Here is a 20,544-nt window from a genome sequence, read left to right on the forward strand (position 1 = left end):
ACTGCTTCAGCATTACCTACTTCAAGGACGGATATTATCTCTTAGTAAAAACACACCTGTGACAAAAGATTTGTCATTCTGGAACAAACAAAAGTAAATAAGCATTTAAACAAAAGTAAATAAGCATTTAAAGCAGGAATAACAGCTAAAGATGATGTAACAGCAACTTACATAAGTCTCAGATCCATGCATTACCATTTGTTTCATTTTGTGGTTTTTATATGCTTTTAAGCTTCTCTTTAGAATCTGTTATTTAATTAATCAAGGCCTAATTCCATTTGGAGCTGCTTTTACCTTGAAACTGGAGCCTTATTTGAACTCAGTCTCTTGATTAACAAATTACCAAAGCCAAATGTTCAGAAATATCAGTGATATAAAGAAGCCATTCCTTTCATATGGAATTCCCCACACACACACACTCCAAAATGGTTGTTTTTCCTTTCTCATTCCCATGCTAAAAGTGCCAGCAAAACACAAAGGCAATTCAAAGGATACTCCAACTCTCTACCAAAAAAAAAAAAAAAAAACACCACAAAAACAAACAAACAAAAAAAGCACAGAACATTGTTTTTATTTCGTTCAGTAGTGATGTTAGAGAGTTTAAATAACAATATCAAACACCTATACTGTGCTTTTTTTTGTTTTTGTCAGTAACTTATGAAGCATTTACAGTAGAGGTGAGCTTTCATATCTGTCTTCCTGATGCGGGCATAGGCATCAGGATGAGAAATCTGTTTTTCAAAGTTATTTTCCAAGCCAGTAGCAGAGCTACAGGTTGGATCAAGTGTACCAAATACTAGTCCAAAGACTAACTGAAGTTTCCATAACATTTATGTCTGTAAGAATTATGGTTTATGGAATATTCCTGGGCTGCATACCACCAGAGCATCATGTTTGTGTTTTTTTTCCACATTTTTATCAAGCCACCAGCATGTAGAGTGGGCATGTTTGATTTTGGCTGTTTGGTGCCCTGATTGTATAATACCTTCTCTCATGGGAAGAATTGGAATGACCAGCAGGTTGGGTTGGCACTATGATCTGCCAGCTAAACCACTCAAATAATCATTAGGCTAACTGCTCTTAGTAAGATGTGTTCTAGTCGCCAAATTTGTACTTCATAAAATCATTTCATAAAAATAAATTTTGTATTCATAAAATTGACTAGCTAAGGTTGGAAGTGAACTCTGGAGGTCATCTAGTCCAACCTGCTGCTGAAAGCAGTGTCAGCTAGAGCAGACTTCTTTTTTGGCATTGTCCTGTTGAGTTTTGACTATCTCCAAGGATAGGGACTCCATAAACACTCAAGTCAATCTGGTTCAGTATTTGACAACGCTAACAGTAAAAATAAAGGTGTTTTTTCTTCTGTTTAAGTGGAATTTGTTGTATTTCAGTTTGTATCCATGGCCTCTTTTCCTGTCACTGGGCACTACTGAGAAGAGTGTTATCTTCGCTCCCATCAGATATTTATACACATTGATAAGTTGCCCCCAAAGCCTTCTGCTTTGAGACATATCCATCATGGTGTTCAGTAGGAACCCAGGTCCTTTTCTGCAGAGCTGCTTCCCATTTGATCAGCCCCAGCTTGTAACGGGTGCATGAGGTGTTCCTCCCTGGTTTGTATCCCCTTTCAGGGATTCCCGTCTGCCCCAAAGTAGTTACGTTTTCATTTATCATATGCTTTTCTGTAAAATAAAAAAAATCTGAGTGTTTTTGATCCTTATGGAATTCTTTCTCCTGGTTTGATGCCTTAAAAAAAAAAAATAAATAAAAGTGCTGTAGCTGGAGTCTATAGCTGAGACTTTGACAAAAATCTAGCTAATGAAACTAGGGAGTCATGAGTTGCAGCATGTTCAATTTTAGAAACTGCAGAACCTTGTGGGTCATCCAGCTCTTATAGGAAATGATTAAACTGGACAATTCATAAGGCTTTTAAGGTTAGAAATATGGATCATCCTCCTCTGCAACTATTCCAATTTTAGGAAGGCGTGATTGATTTGGGGGTGCAGGAAGTAGAGGTGGCATGGCTGGGAGTTGTCTTAGCTCTCCTCCCTTGGCCTGCAGGTCCTCTACTGCTTCATTTCTAGGTAAAGCACAGGACTTGGTTTGGCATTTAGTTTGAAAGGTATTTGGGAAAGGTATTTGGTCTTGGGAGGGGAGAAAGATGATGAAAAAGAAAAAATAGCAAAGGGAAAAAAAGCAAAAAAAATAGTGAAACGTTCTACTTTAGCTTCACTTTTGGAAACACTGCAGTGGGATTCCCAGTATTAGTGAAGACAAAATGATGCTAATATTATATAAGATTTTTTTCTAATAACCATTATTGTTTTTTCTTCTTGAAATTCTCATATTTTTCTTAGGTGAATCAGGATAACCAATGTAATGAGGTGATTGCCCTAAAACGTTAGGTCACACCAGCTATTTTGAGTGAAGCAGAGCTAAGTAAGGGTGCTGAATGATTATAGCATGTATCTGACCTTTTGGAAGACATTAGATAAACTGTTTCATGGGTTGAGATTTTGCCCTATACCTCCTATACGTGTTTTGTGTTCAAGTCTTTAACTTGACTTCTTAAAGGTCACGCATTTCTCATCTATTATTTTGACTTTCATTTCATAGAAATGTAGAATCACAGAATGAGTTGGGTTAGAAGGGATCTTGAAGACCATCTAATTCCAACCCCCCTGCTGTGGGCAGGGACACCTCCTGCTAGAACAGGTTGCCCAAATCCCCATCCAGCCTGGCCTTGAACACCTCTAGGGATGGGGGAATCCATATATTCCATCCATCCAGCTATATATTTCTGTGTACTTTGACATCATTCTTTGTGTACAACAGCACTGTGAATTGAAAAGATGTGAAAAATAAAAGTTTTGAAATAGCATTCCATTCTTAAACCAGTTTTAAAAATCTTAATTTGTTGCTGAGTGTTTTTAGAAATTCAGGCATTTCTGTCGTACTGGGCAGATACCAACGTTGAGTTTGCCAAGCCAAAAATTCCAGGAAGTCACAGTACAGTATGTGTGTATGCATTACTGTATGTATTTTGTTACCTGCTTGTAATCAGGCCATATAGTATTGTATCAAAATACTTAAAACGAGTAATTATCAGGTTGTTACTGCAAAAGCTTGTTCCTTATGTGATTAGGTTGGCGAGGGCCTTAGAAAGACGAGAGAAGCAGTTTGACTCTTGCATGGTTTTGTTTCTTATTCTGTAGGTGATGCTCCGTGCAGTGTTGGGGTTCTGAGAAATAGCTGTTTCTTTTTCTGGTTCCACAGAGAGGGAAACAAAATAATAGAAGTGACATCAGTCATTTCTGTGTTTGGAAAAACACGTCTGTTCATAACATGTGGGAGTAATGAAGTCTATATGGAAATGAAAATATATGGAAGAATACAAGAAAACTCAGCCTCCTATTCAATATGCACTGGAAAAACTCACTATATATATGTTTGATAGAAAATTTAGAGAGAGATATAACCAACAGTTGTGTTTTTGTGGGAAAAAAAGTGGTTGGACAATATCGGTCTGAGGTTAAACAATCAGTTGGTTCTACCGACCCAAATTACGTGAATTTACTCAGGCATTTGACTTTAACATTTGAACTTTTGATTTAGAAGTAGCACTGTACAGTACATTGGTTCATCTTAAAAGGATTCAGAGTTGCTTAACAGTTGTTGCAGCAACTGGCAGGTAGACCAAATAGCATTTTTTTTCTTTTTGTTTTCTATTCCACGTTATGGAAATCACATTTTAAGAAGTCTCTGGAGATAAGAGTTCTAGATGACTCTAAAAGAAATGCAGTGGTAAATTACTGCGAAGACAAAGCACTCCCAAGGACATCTGAATGACATATTAAATAAAGGGACATTCAAACAAGATAAATTTTACATTTTACAAGATAAATTTTTGCATGGATTAGGGAATGTCACACAAAGAGCTGTAGCCTGGGATGTGTCATCCCTGAAGAGGATGTTGGACTGAAATGTATAAGATACTGTAAGTATCTTGTCTGTTGCTGTGTCAAAAAGGCTGTTAAAGTCCCTGGCTGTGTACAGCTTTGTTGGTACTAATAAGGTTTTTAACACTGCGTGTGCTTCTGATATCTACGTTTGCAGAAGCATACTGGGAAAGAAGAATGTGCACAGAAGATGAGATTTAAAGAGCTAAAGTAAAAAGAATTAAAGATGACATGATAAGTGGATTTAAAACTCTGTGAGAAGGTAGTACTAACTGCTAAAGCACTCTTTAATTTGGTGAAGAAAAGTAGAGGAAAGCATAAACCTGAAAGTCAGACATTCACCTTGGAAATAAGGCAAATATTATAACAGCATGATTAACCAGTGGAACAAACTATCGGAGAAGGTGGTGATTTTCCACCCCTTGAAGGCTTTCAAATCAAGAATAGATCATTTTCTGGAATTTAGGCTTTAGCCAAATAGTAGTTTACCTTAAAGGAGTTGAGGAACTGTGAGCTTGTACAACTCTTTGTGCCTTTGGCATGACACTCATGCATACTTCTGGTACTGTTAACATTGAAAGATCTCCAAGACCAACCTCATGAGGCATATGTGTGTCCAGACTGGTGTGTGCCTAGGGACAAGAAGTCTTGATGAACTCTGATTATTAGTAAGCAGATTGTCCTTCATGGGCTCAGTACAGGCTAACTAAGGAAAAATTAATAACCTGGGACGGGAAGTTAGTACAGATTATCCTAAACATTACTGTGGTTCTATACATTTCCAGTTTCCCTGTACTAAATTGTGCCAAAGACCTAAGTGGAAATTAATCCTGTGGCTGGCTGCATTAACTTCCATCTATGTAGTTATGGTCATAGAGGACAGATGTGCTATACAACCATCAGCTGGCCTACATGGTAATTTTTTCCACTTCTTAAAATTATAAGGGTTTGCTGACATAGTCCCTCTGCCAAAGTGCCAGACAATGTCAGTGTTGCCATCTCTTTCTCTGTTCTTTGATTGGGTTTTAAAGCCTTAAAACCTTAGTCTTGTGTCTTGCTGGCTATTTTCCCTGACTGATAAGGATTTACTAGTAGTTCTGTGGGGCTGCAAGTAGAGGAGCCATTGTCTTAGCGGTTTGCCCATAATACTGTACTACAGAGAGTAAATAAACAGAAGAGCATGGAAAAAACAGTTCCAAGCAAGTTGGCAAAATAACTCTTAGCAATTGTAAAAGAATTTACTGGTATCTTGTACCTATGGTAATATTTGAGTAATGATACTGATTTTGGTATGTTAGAATGCATCCTAATCTCATTTTAAGTTATCTATTTTCATGGAGACAGCTTGAGCTGCCTTTCAAGACAGTTTCTTCGTTAGAACAAAACGAAAAGTCTAAAAACATCATGGATGTTTACACTTATTAAAATAGTTTTCCTTTTAACATAAAATAACCACTTTCAGTTTTTGACTTTTTAAAAAGTCACTTCATACAAAATGGAGCAAAAATAAATACATCTGTTCTGCATTTGGTTTTAATCCTTTTCAGCGGAAATCATACATCAACATAAATTTCGTAACAGCAATAAACAGTCAAACATGAAGAGAGACTGCTAGACAACTCAGTAGTTGGAATATAGAAAATAGCTTTTCTTCAATGTCTTGAATTCCTTCTGCTATTTCTTACTTTCAGTGGAACTGGATGAATCACTTCCAAAGCATGTCCTACACTTCATTTAGGCAAGAATATTGTGTCATGAAATGGTTTGTCACCATCCTTCATGTCTTCATTAGAAATAATTTAGAAACATGTCTTTTATGCTTTGGCTTCTGTAAATCTAAGATAACCCTGTGATTCCCCTCATACAGTGTTATTACAAGGAAGCTTCTACAAGCCAGGCGGCTTTTACAGCTCTCTAGTGTTATATCCCCTCCCTCACCTTCTGCTGCTCCCCTCTTGGGAAGGGGGGAAAGGTGACAACAGAGAGGGTTCGTGGCAGGTCACTGGGATAAATGCTGCTCTTAAAAGAGAGAGCGCTTTCTTTGCTCATCCGAACAGTCCAGCAATCTTGCTGAACACATGCAGTGTGCAGTTTGTGTATAAAGCACTGCTAAGTTTCTTAAGGGGGGCAGCAGACCTTAGAGTGGATGTTCAAATGACAAAATAGATGCTATCAAAACGAATGTTATCTGCATTGTTTTGTAATTTTTTTTTGCCTTTTGAGATAATTTTTTGGGGGAAATATTGTACCGTGAAAAAGAATATTTTCATATGTTGATGAAATATTGGAAAACTAATAACTGATCATAATAAATGTCCAGAAGGGCCTTAATGTTTAATAAATACTTCCATTAACTTCCATTGCATTACTCTTACCACAGCTAAAAACCACAACCCTTAGGATTTAGGCATCCATTTAGAGCTCTAGCTTCAGGTTTCCACTTGGAAAATAGTAATCAGAATTTTACCTATAGAATTCAACATCTCTTTCCGGTTGTGTTTTCTCCTTAGTGCTAAAAATGCCATGTTACACACAATATTATTATCACTGTTCATTGTTTGGATAACTGAAAAGGTTCATTGGTGAGAGGTAATACTTTAAAAATGAACTGCAGGAACATCTTTCATGTATTTCATATTATTCATTGTTTGTAATAGAAAATGATTTTGGAATGGGATCTATATTTTATGATTAAGTTAATATATTTTATTCCCTGAGAATTTTCTTTGAACTGGTTTCATTGTTGTTCGTAAATGGTATTTAGCAAAATTCATTTTGACAGTGAAAAATTTAGTTTAGAAAACTATGAAAAGTCGCCATCCTTGAAGAATTGTTTCAGTGATCAGAATTGTAATGCTAAATTTTGAAGTGTAATTCTTTCTTTTAGAGCAAATTAAAAAAAGATGCTGACTGTGATAGACTTGGTAGTCATTGTGATGCCCCTTTAGAAATATGGGTTATCATGCTTTGTGTTTGTGCTTAGTTTCTCGAATTTGGATTTATCTGTGTGTTATTTACCATTTCTTACACTTCACCAGTCTCTAAAATCTTCACATATATTTGTGTAAGTTATTTCTTTAATAGCATCGCAATTAAAGGTTTATAAACCAGTTTCTCTGAATTAAAAATAAGAAAAAAATAATTTGTTATTCATACACATTTGGGTAACGAGGAGGGAGAGTCGTAAAATAGATTATCTGTAGCAGTACCTGTTTTTCTACTACGTAGGTGTTGACTATCTTGAGAAGATGGCCATGGTATTACTCCTTAAGTCTCACTAAGCAAAATAATTTAGTGAAACACTTGTATTTAATTTAGCTGGCTTGTTGTGTAACTGGTTGTATTTCCATAGAACTACAGACCAGTGAATTAATGTGTTAGTCTGAACTCATAATAAAATATTTTAGTTGTTATTCTTTCCTTTTTTTCTAGAATTTTTTCTTTCTTGGACATAGTTACTTTGTGTCGATGTGCACAGGTTTCCAAGGTATGTTTTTCTATTGTGCTTCTTTTTGTTGTTGTTCTTTGGAAAGTTTTCTCTTAATTACTTGCAAATCATGGGCTTTAAGGCAATCTCCTTCCTGTCTAAAATAGGGAAAAAAAAAAAAAAATCAAATATAGCCCCATTGTTTATTAAAACAAATAAACAGTGGGTCCACTCTTGCATTCAGATATGTGGAATTAGTTGCTATGTTAGACTTCTGTTTAAAGGCTATAGAAAAGATACCCAGTAGTGTATGCTCTATATCTGGAGAAAGGATTAAGCCCATTTTGGCATAATGGCATTTGCTTTTTATAAAGCATGTGGCCATATAACGCTATTTTTCAAATGCATATTCTGCTTAAAATTCCATGTAGTTCGGTTAATGTGTACCATGTGTCTAAGAAGTTCATCCATCATTAGCTTGTCAAGCACAAAAGGTGTTAAATAAATGGACTACTAGTAGAGGAAAAAGGCACACAGAAGATAATAGAGAAAGCGTGCAAAGTAAGCTTTTATATTTAGCTAGTCTTTTTTTAATTAAAATGAAAAATATTCTAGTCCTACATGAAGTGTGTACAATGAGGCGTATTCTTATACAACATGAATTAACTTTCTAATTTCATGCTTTTCTCCATTTTATTTTTTTTGTTTCGTTGTTTTATTATATAAGTGTGTAACTGTTTCATTTCTATACCCGTACCGTCTTGGTGCACAAATTCAATAAGTTTTGTGAGCTAACATCAGGCTTTGTTAGAACCTTCAGGTAAAGTCTTGAATACATCAGAAGAAAACCAAGGTGATAAAACAAGCAGAAATTTTTCTCTCAAAGCTACCTCTTGTCAGTTGGATGTGATTTTCTTTCAGTATTTCTAAGTATATTTTTGTTTCTCTCACTTTTTTACTTTGTTCTACTTTAAAAAACTATCATCTGTTGCGTCAGTAGTAAAAGACAAATTCTCAAACATGTAAATGTAACTCAGCGCATGGAAAGGCCTGATTCTAACAGTGGAAAGTCGGCAGTTTTCTGAAAGGTTTCTGTTCCTCTCAGAATAGTAACTAGTGAGGTTAAGGAACTGTGGTTTTATTGGAAGGAATCTCATGTGCAGTCACTTCTCTCCATATGCATCTAGCAAGAATAACTTACTAGACAAATTTACAAAAGCTCTTTTTAAAAATTGACCGTTGAATCCTGCTATGTTCATGTATTTTATTTAATTTCTTCCTCTAATGCATGTTTTATGGGCATAAGACAAATCTCTGAAGTGTAATCCTTTTAGGAGATCTGTGTTTAATTTCTACAAATGCCCTGGTTTTAACCAGTTAATATTTTAGGATTACTAATATCTACAATTACATTTGTTTTTTTAAAAACTGCTACCTAAAATTGTCTATTTTACTGTATTTCGGAGTTTGTTGTATTTGAATTTCTGAGACGAAAATGAAGGGAGCAGGCAGTGGAGGTATATGATCTCTATTTGTTTTCTGCAGGCATGGAATGTTTTAGCTCTGGATGGAAGCAATTGGCAAAGAATAGACCTTTTTAACTTTCAGACAGATATAGAGGTTAGTGTCTTTGTTTATTTCATTCCTATGGTGATGTTTAAGAGCATAGCCCATTTTCAGTATTCCATAGGCTGTGCTTGAGTTCTCACATTTTAAAGGTTAAAGTTCGAGATACTAAAACAGAGAAGGAGCATATAGGAAGGTAGCACTGTATTTGACTTTTTTACACTGGATGAGTTTTAGAGTTTCGGTTGTTGGCAGTGCATCAGATAATTTGCATATATTGTATACATACAAGGCTCTGTAAATTCAAAACCGATCATTTCCAGAAAACAAAGATGTAAACGGTGCCTCTGAACTGATTGAGATGCTGAGTCACTTTCACAACCTAGAGGAATTTTGTTGTTTGTTTCTGTGAGAGTGCCATCTAGTGCTGAATGCTCTCTGGACACTTGGCCCCAGAACTTGGAGACTGAAACAACAAAATGCTAAACAACTTTTCTTACTGCTGGCTTGGCCTGGATTTGATTTGCTGTATATATTATTACCACTTTATGAACATTTGTTTCCTAGGGCTTGAACCTTGCCTAAAATGCATGTACATGTGGATTAAAGTCCTTTTCAGCATATAACAAAAAGATTACGGCAGTCTTATGTTTCATAAGAAAAACATGTCTGTATTAATGCTATCATAGATGTGTATAACAGAATAAAATTTGACGTTGGAAAATGAAGACAAAAATCCATAGGAAAATACAAGTCCTTAATTGTAACCGGACTAGTTTATAATTTGTGTTTGATAATATAAATTAAATTTAGAATACAATAACTAATTTGCTTCTGGATTTCATGTTAAGCTTCTTAGTTGCATGAATAAAATCCAGATGGGGATCATTTGATATATTTTGCTAACTGTGGTTCAAACCGTTCTTTAAGCTTTACAGCAACATAGAGTAAATTTTCTCACTGTTCTCTTAAAATTTTAATGCCAACTCCTCTGCTATGCTGATGTTAAATACAAGAATCTTGTGGAGGTAGGTGAAAGATTTTGGCATCTTCAAATATCTGGATGTGTCAAAGAAGTCTTGGAGCTCTAATTTCATTTTTTTCACTTACCTCTAAAAAAGCTGGTGTTTCTCATTTGCTAAAAAATAATAAACAAACCCCACCAGATCTGTGGCCATTCTCTTGGTCAGCCTTTTTTGTGTCTGAAACTTTTCCTTTATTTAGAAACAGTGTTGGGCTTTTACATTTTTGCAGAGTTTCTTACATTGTTCCTAGTGGTGTTGCCCTTTCAGACGTATTTGTAGCCTGGTGTTAATGAGAACGAATGAAATTAAGTTATGGTCCTCTTTTTCTATAAGGAGATACTGTGGTTTTGAGCAATTCAATTACTTCAGTGTATTGCATTTAAGTACTTTTGTAACATATATGTGTTAAATTTATTCCTAAGTGCAAGTTAAATGAACGAGTACTACAGAAATTAGTTCTGGATGAGAAATGTGTTCACATTCAGTGTCTAAGAGCTTGGTTTTTCCTTAAGCTGTTTTAGCTTTTTTTTTTTCTGTCTAGATTTAATACAGGTAAAAGCTGCTAATTGTTATTTGGCAAATTTTTGCTCAGCTCAATATTGCACTATTTGATGATATTGCACATAACATCAAGCAGTACTTGATCTGAGACTATCAGATAATGGAAAATCAGTTTTGTTGTGAAATTTTTCCTATTCAAGACCTTATACGATACTGAATAAACTGAGAAAAAAGTATATGCTATAAAGGAAAAATGTTCTTTTCTACTGCAAAGATGTGTAAAGATCTCGAAGTTACGTGTGCCTTAGAATTTGTTGGTATGTGGCACCACGCATAAGCTGGGATAGTCTGAAGAACAGGATTTTGAGTGACATTGAATTATTCAAACAGCTAAATACATTTGAATGCACTTACGTTGTCTTTTTGAATATGCTGGTTTGGTGTTTTTTTTTTACATGCTTAAAGTAATAAATGGGTATGGAAAAATATATCTTATTATTTGTTTCATTTTCTTTGAATAATGCATTAGGTTTTGGCTTTTTTCCCCTATGTAGATTGAATCTGCATTATATGTAATTCATTGAGAAGACTTTATCCTTACAATAAAGGTATTTAGCCTCTGCTGGGAAATAATTCTAAGTGATAGGAAAGCTCTAAAAAGTATGTAATTTCATGAAGTGTATAGTTGCCTTCAGTTTGTTTCGAAGTAAAAATGTTTGAGATAGGAGATAATCTGTTACTCACAGACTAACAAATAAGCTCTGATATTTTCACATAGTTTTAGCTGGGACTTTGATATAACAGGTGAACAACAAAATCCAAGAAAAGCTTTACTGTTTCAGTAAAATTGCTGCCATTGCGTATAGAGAGGAAATTAAAAAAAAAATGCACTGCCCTGTAATTTATGAGTATTGTTTCTTTAAAATAAAAGAGAGAAGAAAATAAAAGGTGCAGTTAGGTATATATTTGTCCTATTTGTTAGAAGATCAGTGTTGATTTTTTTACTTTGTCTTCCTAAAATTAGACACAATGTGATGTGTAGTCAGTTGTTGCAGTGTTTACCTGCTTTTTGATATATTATTCTGTTTTTACTATGAAGAAATAAAAGTGTATATTTTTATCATAGTTGAAATAACATTTTTCATAATGCTAGCTTGGAGCACTAGAAGTACTATTCTATTCTGCTTACTCCTCCTATATATCAAAATGCTTTCAGGGTGTGAATGAATAGCATTCTGTAGCAAGCACAAGGTCAAGTGGAAAGTTTTGTTTGTAAACTGTGCTCCAACTTTTGGCAAATAAGGAGGTGTAATGTCAGTAAGTTCCACAGTCTGAGACGTCCCTGGGCATTTCCAGGTGTTAGGAGCAGACTCTCAAATATATCTGACTTTGAAGACTTGGGAGGTGGGCTCTTGCAAGTCTTCTGGAGTTGAATTGGCTGCTCCCACCAGATGTCCAACACCTTCTTGTTTTAGAAGTAATCATCCCTATAGCAGGGACTGTAAAATGGGACTTACAAGGGGCTATAGTTCAGATTCAAATACTAGCCTAAGCACATCTTCAGGGATAATTTAAATTTGTATGCTGTAGTAATAACTGTAGTTCTTGAGGAACAGGATGCCTCCTGTTCTGCCTCTGGGCAGTTCTTCAGACTGCCTGCAAATCTGACAGATCCTGAAGATCATTTTAGCAATTTTAATGGGTAGGGTTTTGCTGAGACAAAAATCAGGCCACGTATCATAGACTGAAAAAGGAAGAGAGATCTAAAAATTGTGTTGAACAGCACTTCTCTCATCAGGTAACCCTTTTTTTCTTAAGTAGGAAAAGAAATTCAAAGAGGTATAGTTCTGGTGGGATTTAACTGGGACTGATTTTCAGTCCTAGCCTTTTTAATGTGGTTAGAATGTTAAGTCAGAATAAAACTCAACAAAATCTTCCTTTTATTTGGTTTAAGGGTCGTGTTGTGGAAAATATGTCGAAAAGGTGTGGTGGGTTCCTGAGACAACTTAGTCTGAGAGGATGTCTTGGTGTTGGAGACTCTTCCTTAAAGTAAGTAAAGTCCTAGATTGAGACATCACTTATTTCCTAATATCCAGAACAAAAGCAATTACTTTTACATTTCTTTGGGTTTCTAAGTACTGTCTAATGAACAAAACAGGATGCTTAAGTACCTTAGCAATGACCAAACGAGCCATCAGTTTGAGATCAAAATATAGCTACCTTTTTATTTTTCACTTCTGGAAAATAAATTAAGAAATGAGAAATGTTTTTTTTTTTTTTCTTCATTAATTTTCTCTCAACTTGCAAACATTTTAAATGTTTTCAGACTTGTACTTTAAGTATAATTTCATCAAGATTAATAGTCAGTTTATAGCTCATCTTTTTGTTTGGACAAGAGGTGACCGTAGCAAGGGGAGGAATAGTAAAGACTGATGCAGTTAGTGTCTACAGAATTGGGAAAGGTGTGGGATTCTCCTCTTGCTGTAATGTAAGAGCAAACAGGCAACAGGAGCATCTCAGGAGCCTTTTAGCAGACTCCTTTAAGATACTTATAAATTGAAATGTGCAACTTGTTCCCACAAGATACATTGAATCCCTGTAAGCTTTTGCTATATGCAAATTGATTAATCCAGATTCCTCTGTGGATGTTTCTTTCCTTATTTAAACCCAAAGATCTTACCTGCAGCTGAAGGGTCCCTACATGACAAATACTACAGGGCTCAAAGCATGTTTGGAGGCAGGCTCAGAATATAACTTCTTGCAGTCAGTACACTTTGACTGTCACAGCAGAGTGGGCTAGATGATGTTCAGTCTGACCTAGGTACAAGCGCAAAGATTTTTGTTCAGCCGTGGGCATTAGGTTAGTGCCTCATGACCTTTAGCTCTTTCTAAGATTTACAAGCAAGTCTCATTCATTTAATTTGTCTCCAGAATAAATTAATGAGCATTTTTGGTGTGTAATCTGACTTTCATGAGTAAAAGCCAGAACATGTTTTCCCTTAGAGGTTTTAAGGCTTAAACAAACAAACACCCTAGAAATTTGGTTAAAAACAAAAACAAATAGAAATATTATGTTAAGCTATTCTAAATTATTTGTTTTTCATTTTTCTTAGTCTTTCCAGATTTGTTTCAGGTGTTGCTAAAAGAGCCCTTTTTAAGATTTAAAATAAAAATAATAATCACATAAATCCTCCAAGCTCCCAGAGCATTTGTGCAGATGGTCCCTGTGTCCTCAATAGTGGAAGTCATGGCTGAAGTGGAGGAGGTGGGGAAGGCAGGCACTGAGAGAGGTGGGAACTAAGAAGGTAGTTGGGAAGGAAGTAAGGGTGTTGGAGGAAAGAGGACAGGTAGGCAACAGTTTTCCTCCCCATTAATTCAATTTTTGTATTCACTGTAGGCTCATGACTGCTGTTCAGAACACTAAGGCTAGGGGACTGCAGTGAGGGTTGTGGCCAGAACCAAAAATTTCAAATGGGTTCAGGTATTAGTGGTTTGTGAGAGGAGGAAGATGTCAGGAGTTACAATATTTTTGAATAACGATATATTTAGTAAAGAGATATTTTTGTAGTTGTTCAGTATGTAGCCTGTGTACATTGATGCAAAGAGGAGAATAGCTATGCGTACTGCTAGCAGTACGCATAAGTGCATCCATAATAACTAACTAGTGCAGATGGTAGTCTGCACTTCCTGAGAAACTTTAGGAAAGATGATGCTTTACCCCTGAAATGTAATCAGATGATACTGAAATTACCCACTGATTGATAAAGCCCTGAACTTTAAGACTTTCAAAACAGTAATATGAGAAATGGCTTTAATTTGGGGATATTTGTTCTGAAAGCAACTTTACTTATCAGGAGTTTTGCACTGATCCATTAGTTTTGGGGCTGATACTAATTTCTCATTTTATCCTTCCTTTACGTCCACCTTTAGTTTAAAAAAAGGTAGTTATCAAAGTAGGTTATATTGGCAATGTAAGTACTGAATGTTTGTGGCATCTCTGTCGGGACATGCCTCACAGTTGAATCTCAAAGTCTGTTTACTGTTCCCGCAAGTTATTACAGAGTGTAGCATATTTCCAAGTGATTTGAAGAGAGTCTCGATTGTAAATCTCACTCCACTACGTGAATTTTGGAATAGCTGTTTTGAGAATTCACGTGGAAACTATCACCAGTATAACTGCTTGCTGTTTTTTTTTTTTTCCATTGTTTTCAATCCACACTGGAGAGCCAGGAAGTTGTTGCCAGCTGTGTGTGTAGTTGGACCTGCTAACCAAGGCAAGCCTCCAGACAAAACTGTTTTTGTATGTTTCCTCCATCACTGCCAATAAAATCCATGCAGTTGGAGGAAACACGGGCATAAAAACAGTGCTCTGAAATGCAATGCAGCTGTAAATACTGCTCTGGAGAGATGAAAAGAAAGTTGATGCATTTCTTCTGGGTAATTAGTATAATGATATATACAGGCTTTTAGTGGTGTAATAGCTCCAATCATCTTTAGTGTACATACCCAGTAGTGCATACAGATGCATTTTAATTTTTTAACATCATAAATAACTAATTTGCAACTGCCAGGGCTTTCCCTTAGTAGTCCAGATGACTTAAGGCCCAATTCTGTGTTGTGCAGGCTACATTCCTGCATTTGCATTTGATACGGGAGTCAGCTCCTTAGTAAGGCCTACAGAAATTTCAGTAACGAGATGTGTGAAAACTCTCCCCAGAAGCTTAAGTATGCTTAGTATTTAACTGATGTGATATTTCTACCTTTGTGTTCATTCCCTTAATGATTTTAGTTAAGGTGTTTGAAGCATATCAGTTCTGTTCAATGACAGAAATAAACACCTTGCTCAAGCAGTATTTGAGAGAGGAAGAGCACTTGGTTTCGGAGTTACTCAAGACAGAACTTGCAATAGCAAAATGAAAAAGCAGCCACTGAAACAGATGTTTTACTCTGTGGGTTGAAGAGCAAGCTTTTTCCCTGAGATGGAAGGCATTAGGGGACAGTGCACTCTAGACTAAATTATAACAGTAATTCAGTCACTAGACATAACAGTGATTTTCTAGCTTTTTGTTGCTGTTTCAGGACCTTTGCACAGAACTGTAGAAACATCGAACACTTAAATCTAAATGGGTGCACAAAAATCACTGACAGGTAAGTCAAAGAGTGAGTTTGTTTGTTGGTGGAATTTGGAAGAAGTAGCTGAAGGTATTTTTAGTGTGTCTGCTGTTTTGCAGTACGTGTTACAGTCTTAGCAGATTCTGTTCCAAGCTGAAACATCTGGATCTGACATCTTGTGTAGCCATCACAAACAGCTCTTTGAAAGGTTTAAGGTAAGAAGATATAGTGTTTTGTATTAAAGAAAAGAATTTAAAGAGCTGTTCAATATATAATAAAGTTTTTTTAAAAAAACAACACAGTGCTGAACCTTAATATTGTGCATCAGCACTGACTGTATCTTGTATCTAGCACTGCTTGTGTGTGGACAATGATGTTTGTGTGTGGTCTTTTCTCATGACTTTTCTGTAGAGGCCTGGCACAGTCCACTGGCTATCACTAACTTCTAACAGTGTGTTTAATTTGGGTTTCCCACTGTTATGACTATTTGAAGGCTGGATTTAACTTTATGTATTTTTTTAATTCTCCCAGTGAGGGTTGCAGAAATCTGGAACATTTGAATCTTTCCTGGTGTGATCAGATTACAAAGGATGGTATTGAAGCACTGGTGAAAGGGTGTAGTGGACTAAAAGCACTATTTCTTAGAGGTTGCACACAGGTACATAACTGCTTGGGTGATCCTTTAGAAATACATTTTTTCTTTTGGCTTTTTGAAATCTTCGTGAATTAAAAAATATTGGTTTTGTTATAATCTTTTGTTCAATATTACAAGATGTGTACACTCATTTGTCTAGTTTGGTTTGCTTTTAATTTCTTGTTTCTTTTCCTATGTCCAATTTAATTGCTAATACAGTTAGAAGATGAAGCCCTGAAACACATTCAAAATCACTGTCATGAACTTGCAATCCTGAATTTGCAATCCTGCACAGTAAGTATTTGAAACTTCAAAAGATATATTCTCTAAGAATCTTAAACCATCTTCAAATGCTAATGAATTTAGTTGTTGCATACTTAAATAATTCAAATTGTACATCTCTGCAGTTTGCAGAATTTTATGTGGAATAGATATCTAAAGTGAACTGAATGTAGATTTGGAGTGTTGGGTTATTTTTCCTCATTCTACCTTTTGACTGTAGCAAGCTCCAGAGTTTCAATTAACTGTGTTCATTCAACTCAGATGAATTGTGTATGTATTAAAACATACAGTTTTAAAGATGTAGTTCATATTCTCCCATATATTAAGGTCAAACATTTTTCTCTGTTCATAATTTTAAGGTTTCTAATGGAGCAGAAGCCATATTGTGGGCTACATAATGGAGATTAAAATGCAATGGCATCATAACAGGATGATTCAGAACCATCTAAGTAGCAGAAAGGCGTGTTTTTTTAGCATTAATGGAAGAATACATTGATTTGTAATGAAATGACTGGGAATCATACATGTTTGTTTAATTTTACTTAGAGAATACACAAAAATTAAATTTGCTGTGGTTTATGTCTGCTTTTTTGTTGTTGTTGTTCCTGATGTGACTTTTTAGGAGTGGGAGAGATCTTTTAGGCTTGAAATGTATTTAAGTCATTCTTAGTAAGTCCTTAGTAAAGTTTGAAATAAATTAAAGTTTCAGTTTTTCAGTCATACAACTTCAAATGTTATTTTTTTTTGCTTTTGGAAAAATTTCTTCAGTTTTATTGGTAATTTATTGTGTCATAAAATCTGCTTGGGCTCAAACATTGAAATCTGTTTCCTCAATTAATGTGGCATGGGACCATTTTTTCTTAAGATTTGATGAAATTTTTGATTAAATTAATAGACTAAAAAAAAAAGTTTTATTTTGAAGTATTAGGGATTATTACAAGTTACCTTAAATTTTGAAGAAAAATTAGGAACAGTATGAATACAAATCTTAAGCTTCCATGAGGCACGTCTAAGGAAAGAGAATTCTCAGATTTTTCAATCTGAAATTTGTTTCAAACCTTTAACTTTCTCAGAAAAAAACGAAAGAAAAGGAAAATCAAGCTAGCTACTTTAGCACTGCAGTTGTATATGTAATGATAATGGAAATGAATAGAATTTCCTTCTTTTTGGTCAGAACCACACTTACAAAAATAAAGGTAGGCCATAATTTCCTTTCCTTTCACTCTTCGTTTTGTCCTCCTCCTCATGGCTTCTTTTTCTGTTGTGTTTTACCAGGGTCTAATGATATATAGCAGGTTGCAGCCTTTTATGAGTATTTTTGCAGAAGGCTCTCGAGGTCTGATAATACTCAGTTATGATCTCTGCCACCTAAAAGGGGCATTGGCATAGAAGTGTACTGAAGTTTTCCATTGGGCCAGTATATTAGTTGTCACGTAGGATTAACTTCCAAAAAAAAAAAGTTAGTGTTTTTTCCCTTTGAATTGTTTGACTTGATAGTTTGTACATACTACCTAGTTGTGTGTGCTTTGAAGCTCTGTTTCACTAGAGAACTTGCTGGCCTTAGAAGCATATTTCCAGAAGCATTTAGGCTCTTTGTGATCAAAGGGCTAGCATTGATTTTTACACAGCAAGTCTCCATGTGCTTCATATGATCCACACTTTAATTCTAGCGGCTCTGTTTTATGGTCTTTTTAAAATGACAGGCCAGCTCTAGTTGCTGTGAAATTAACTTATCATAGAATCAAAGGTTTGGGTTGGAAGGGACCTTAAAGAGCATCAAATTCCAACCCCCCTGCCACAGGCAGGGATACCTCCCACCAGAGCAGGTTGCCCAAAGCCCCATCCAACCTGGCCTTAAACACTTCCAGGGATGGGGCATCCACAGCTTCTCTGGGCAACCTTTTCCAGTGCCTCACCACTCTCTGAATAAAGAATTTCTTCCTAATACCCAATCCAAATCTACTCTTTTTAAGTTTAAAGCCATTGCTCCTTGTCCTATCACTACACTCCCTGTCAAAGAGTCCATCCCCAGCTGTCCTGCAGGTCCCCTTTAGGTGCTGGAAGGCCACTGGAAGTCTTCCTGGAGCCTTCTCTTCTCCAGGCTGAACAACCCAAACTCCCTCAGCCTTTCTTCATAGGAGAGGTGCCCCAGCCCTCTGAGCATCCTCATGGCCCTCCTCTGGACTCATTCTAATACATCTATGTCCTTCTTGTGCTGGGGGTCCCAGAGCTGAATGCAGTGCTCCAGGTGGGGTCTCATGAGAGCAGAGCAGAGGGGAACAATCACTTCCCTCGCCCTGCTGGCCACGCTGCTTTTGATGCAGGTCAGGACATGATTGGCTTACTGGGCTGCAAGCACGCATTGCCGGCTTGTGTTCAGCTTCTCATCAGTGAACACCCCCAGGTCCTTCTCCTCAGGCCACTCTCAATACATTCTCTTCCCAGCTTGTGTTTGTGCTTGGGATTGCCCTGATCCAGAAGCAGGACCTTGCACTTGGCCTTGTTGAACCTCATGAGGTTCGCACAGGCCCACCTCTCAGGCCTGCCCAGGTCCCTCTGGATGTCATCCCTTCCCTCCAAGTGCATCAACCACACCACACAGCTTGGTGTCATCAGCAAATTTGCTGAGGGTGCACTCGATCCTACAGTCCATGTCATCAACAAAGATATTAAACAGCTCCAGTCCCCTTACTAACTGCTGAGGAACATCACTTGTTATTGATCTCCACTTGAGCCATTTGACATTGAGCCATTGACTGCAACTCTTCCTGTGCAAACATCCTGACAATTCCTTACCCACCAAGTGGTCCACTGATCATCACAGAATCACAGAACGGCTCGGGTTGGAAGGGACCTTAGAGATCGTCTAGTCCCAAGCCCCCTGCCATGTGCAAGGTTGCCACCCCCTAGATCAGGTTGTCCAGGGCCTTGTCCAACTTGGTCTTGAACATCTCCAGGGACGGGGCATCCACAAGCTCTCTGTTCCAAATACTGATACTACTTCTGGAAACTGCACATCTGAAAGGAACCATCTTTAGAGTGTAGAAGCTTGTAGACATTTTTGGCCACTTTTCTTTCCTGAGAGGGATATAGGCATTGAAACCACAAGTAATTTCAGAATAAGAACATTTCTATATATTACTTGAAGGTTTTGCCCATCTGCAGCAGCATAGAGTTTTATGTAGTCCCTACCTATAAAATAGTTCATTTTCCCAATAATGATGTCATGAGTCCCTCTCAAAGGAAACAAAAAAAAAAAATCCAGAAAATAGCATATTTTGAGTCAAAGCCAGAAAACACTTGATTGGCATTGGACTTCTAATAACAATAAATATTATTAATAAAAGCTTAGCTTCTATAGTTAAAGCAAGTCCTTATGGATCCACAAAAAGAAGACAGGACTTGTAGCTTTCTGTGTGGAATAATTTTTATGTGATAGAACAATTTGCAAATTCAAACTACTGCTATTAAAAAATGATGTTTTGAGGGGATCATAAGGTGATGTCCCTTTGTGCTGAAATATGACTTCTCATCCTGTTTTCTTCTATGAAATGTAATGTTTGTGGTAATGGTTAGCCTCAGAAATATGCTATAGTGGTGTTAGCATACCCAGATGGGTGACTTATAAAAGGAATGTGTACTTTAATTTGGAAGATGCTAGCAGGGTTTGCTACTGTTGCAAGAGTAATACTAGTTCAGGAAATAAAATAGGCTTATCTCACTGTGAAGGATCAGTCCATTCAGCAGAAAAAAGAAATTTCTTGGAGTAGGAGTGGGAGGAGGGGAGAACGCCTTCCAGAATAAAGTACATATAAATAAATATTTGCACACACATCCAATAATCTAGTTCCTGTTGCTGTTTTGTGTGCAGCTGCATTGGGGCTATTTCTTACAGCATCTGTTTCAGAGAGAATTTTTTTTATTCATCTCCCAAACTGAGAGTTACTTTTTTTAAGAATATTTAGTACAGAACACTTTTGACAAATGAAAAACCTTGTTCTTTGAATCAAACCGTAAGTGAAGGATTTTTACCCTTGG

The 20,544-nt window shown here is 36.4% G+C and overlaps 1 protein-coding gene across 4 annotated transcripts in view; it reads left to right on the forward strand.

Annotated features, from left to right (window-relative positions):
- FBXL2 (F-box and leucine rich repeat protein 2) overlaps positions 1-20,544 on the forward strand; it is a 52,419-nt gene that overhangs the window by 17,178 nt on the left and 14,697 nt on the right. The window contains exons 3-9 of one of the 4 annotated variants that reach the window (XM_040546861.1): positions 7,392-7,446; positions 8,932-9,006; positions 12,433-12,527; positions 15,558-15,626; positions 15,710-15,805; positions 16,122-16,248; positions 16,444-16,518. In XM_040546861.1, the coding sequence (XP_040402795.1) occupies positions 7,392-7,446; positions 8,932-9,006; positions 12,433-12,527; positions 15,558-15,626; positions 15,710-15,805; positions 16,122-16,248; positions 16,444-16,518 (592 nt within the window). Of the gene's footprint in view, positions 1-7,391; positions 7,447-8,931; positions 9,007-12,432; positions 12,528-15,538; positions 15,627-15,690; positions 15,806-16,121; positions 16,249-16,443; positions 16,519-20,544 lie in introns of those variants that run through there. The other 3 variants (XM_040546862.1, XM_040546863.1, XM_040546864.1) reach the window with 3 other exon arrangements.

Source organism: Cygnus olor, chromosome 2, assembly GCF_009769625.2.
Source record: "Cygnus olor isolate bCygOlo1 chromosome 2, bCygOlo1.pri.v2, whole genome shotgun sequence".
Lineage (NCBI taxonomy): Eukaryota > Metazoa > Chordata > Aves > Anseriformes > Anatidae > Cygnus > Cygnus olor.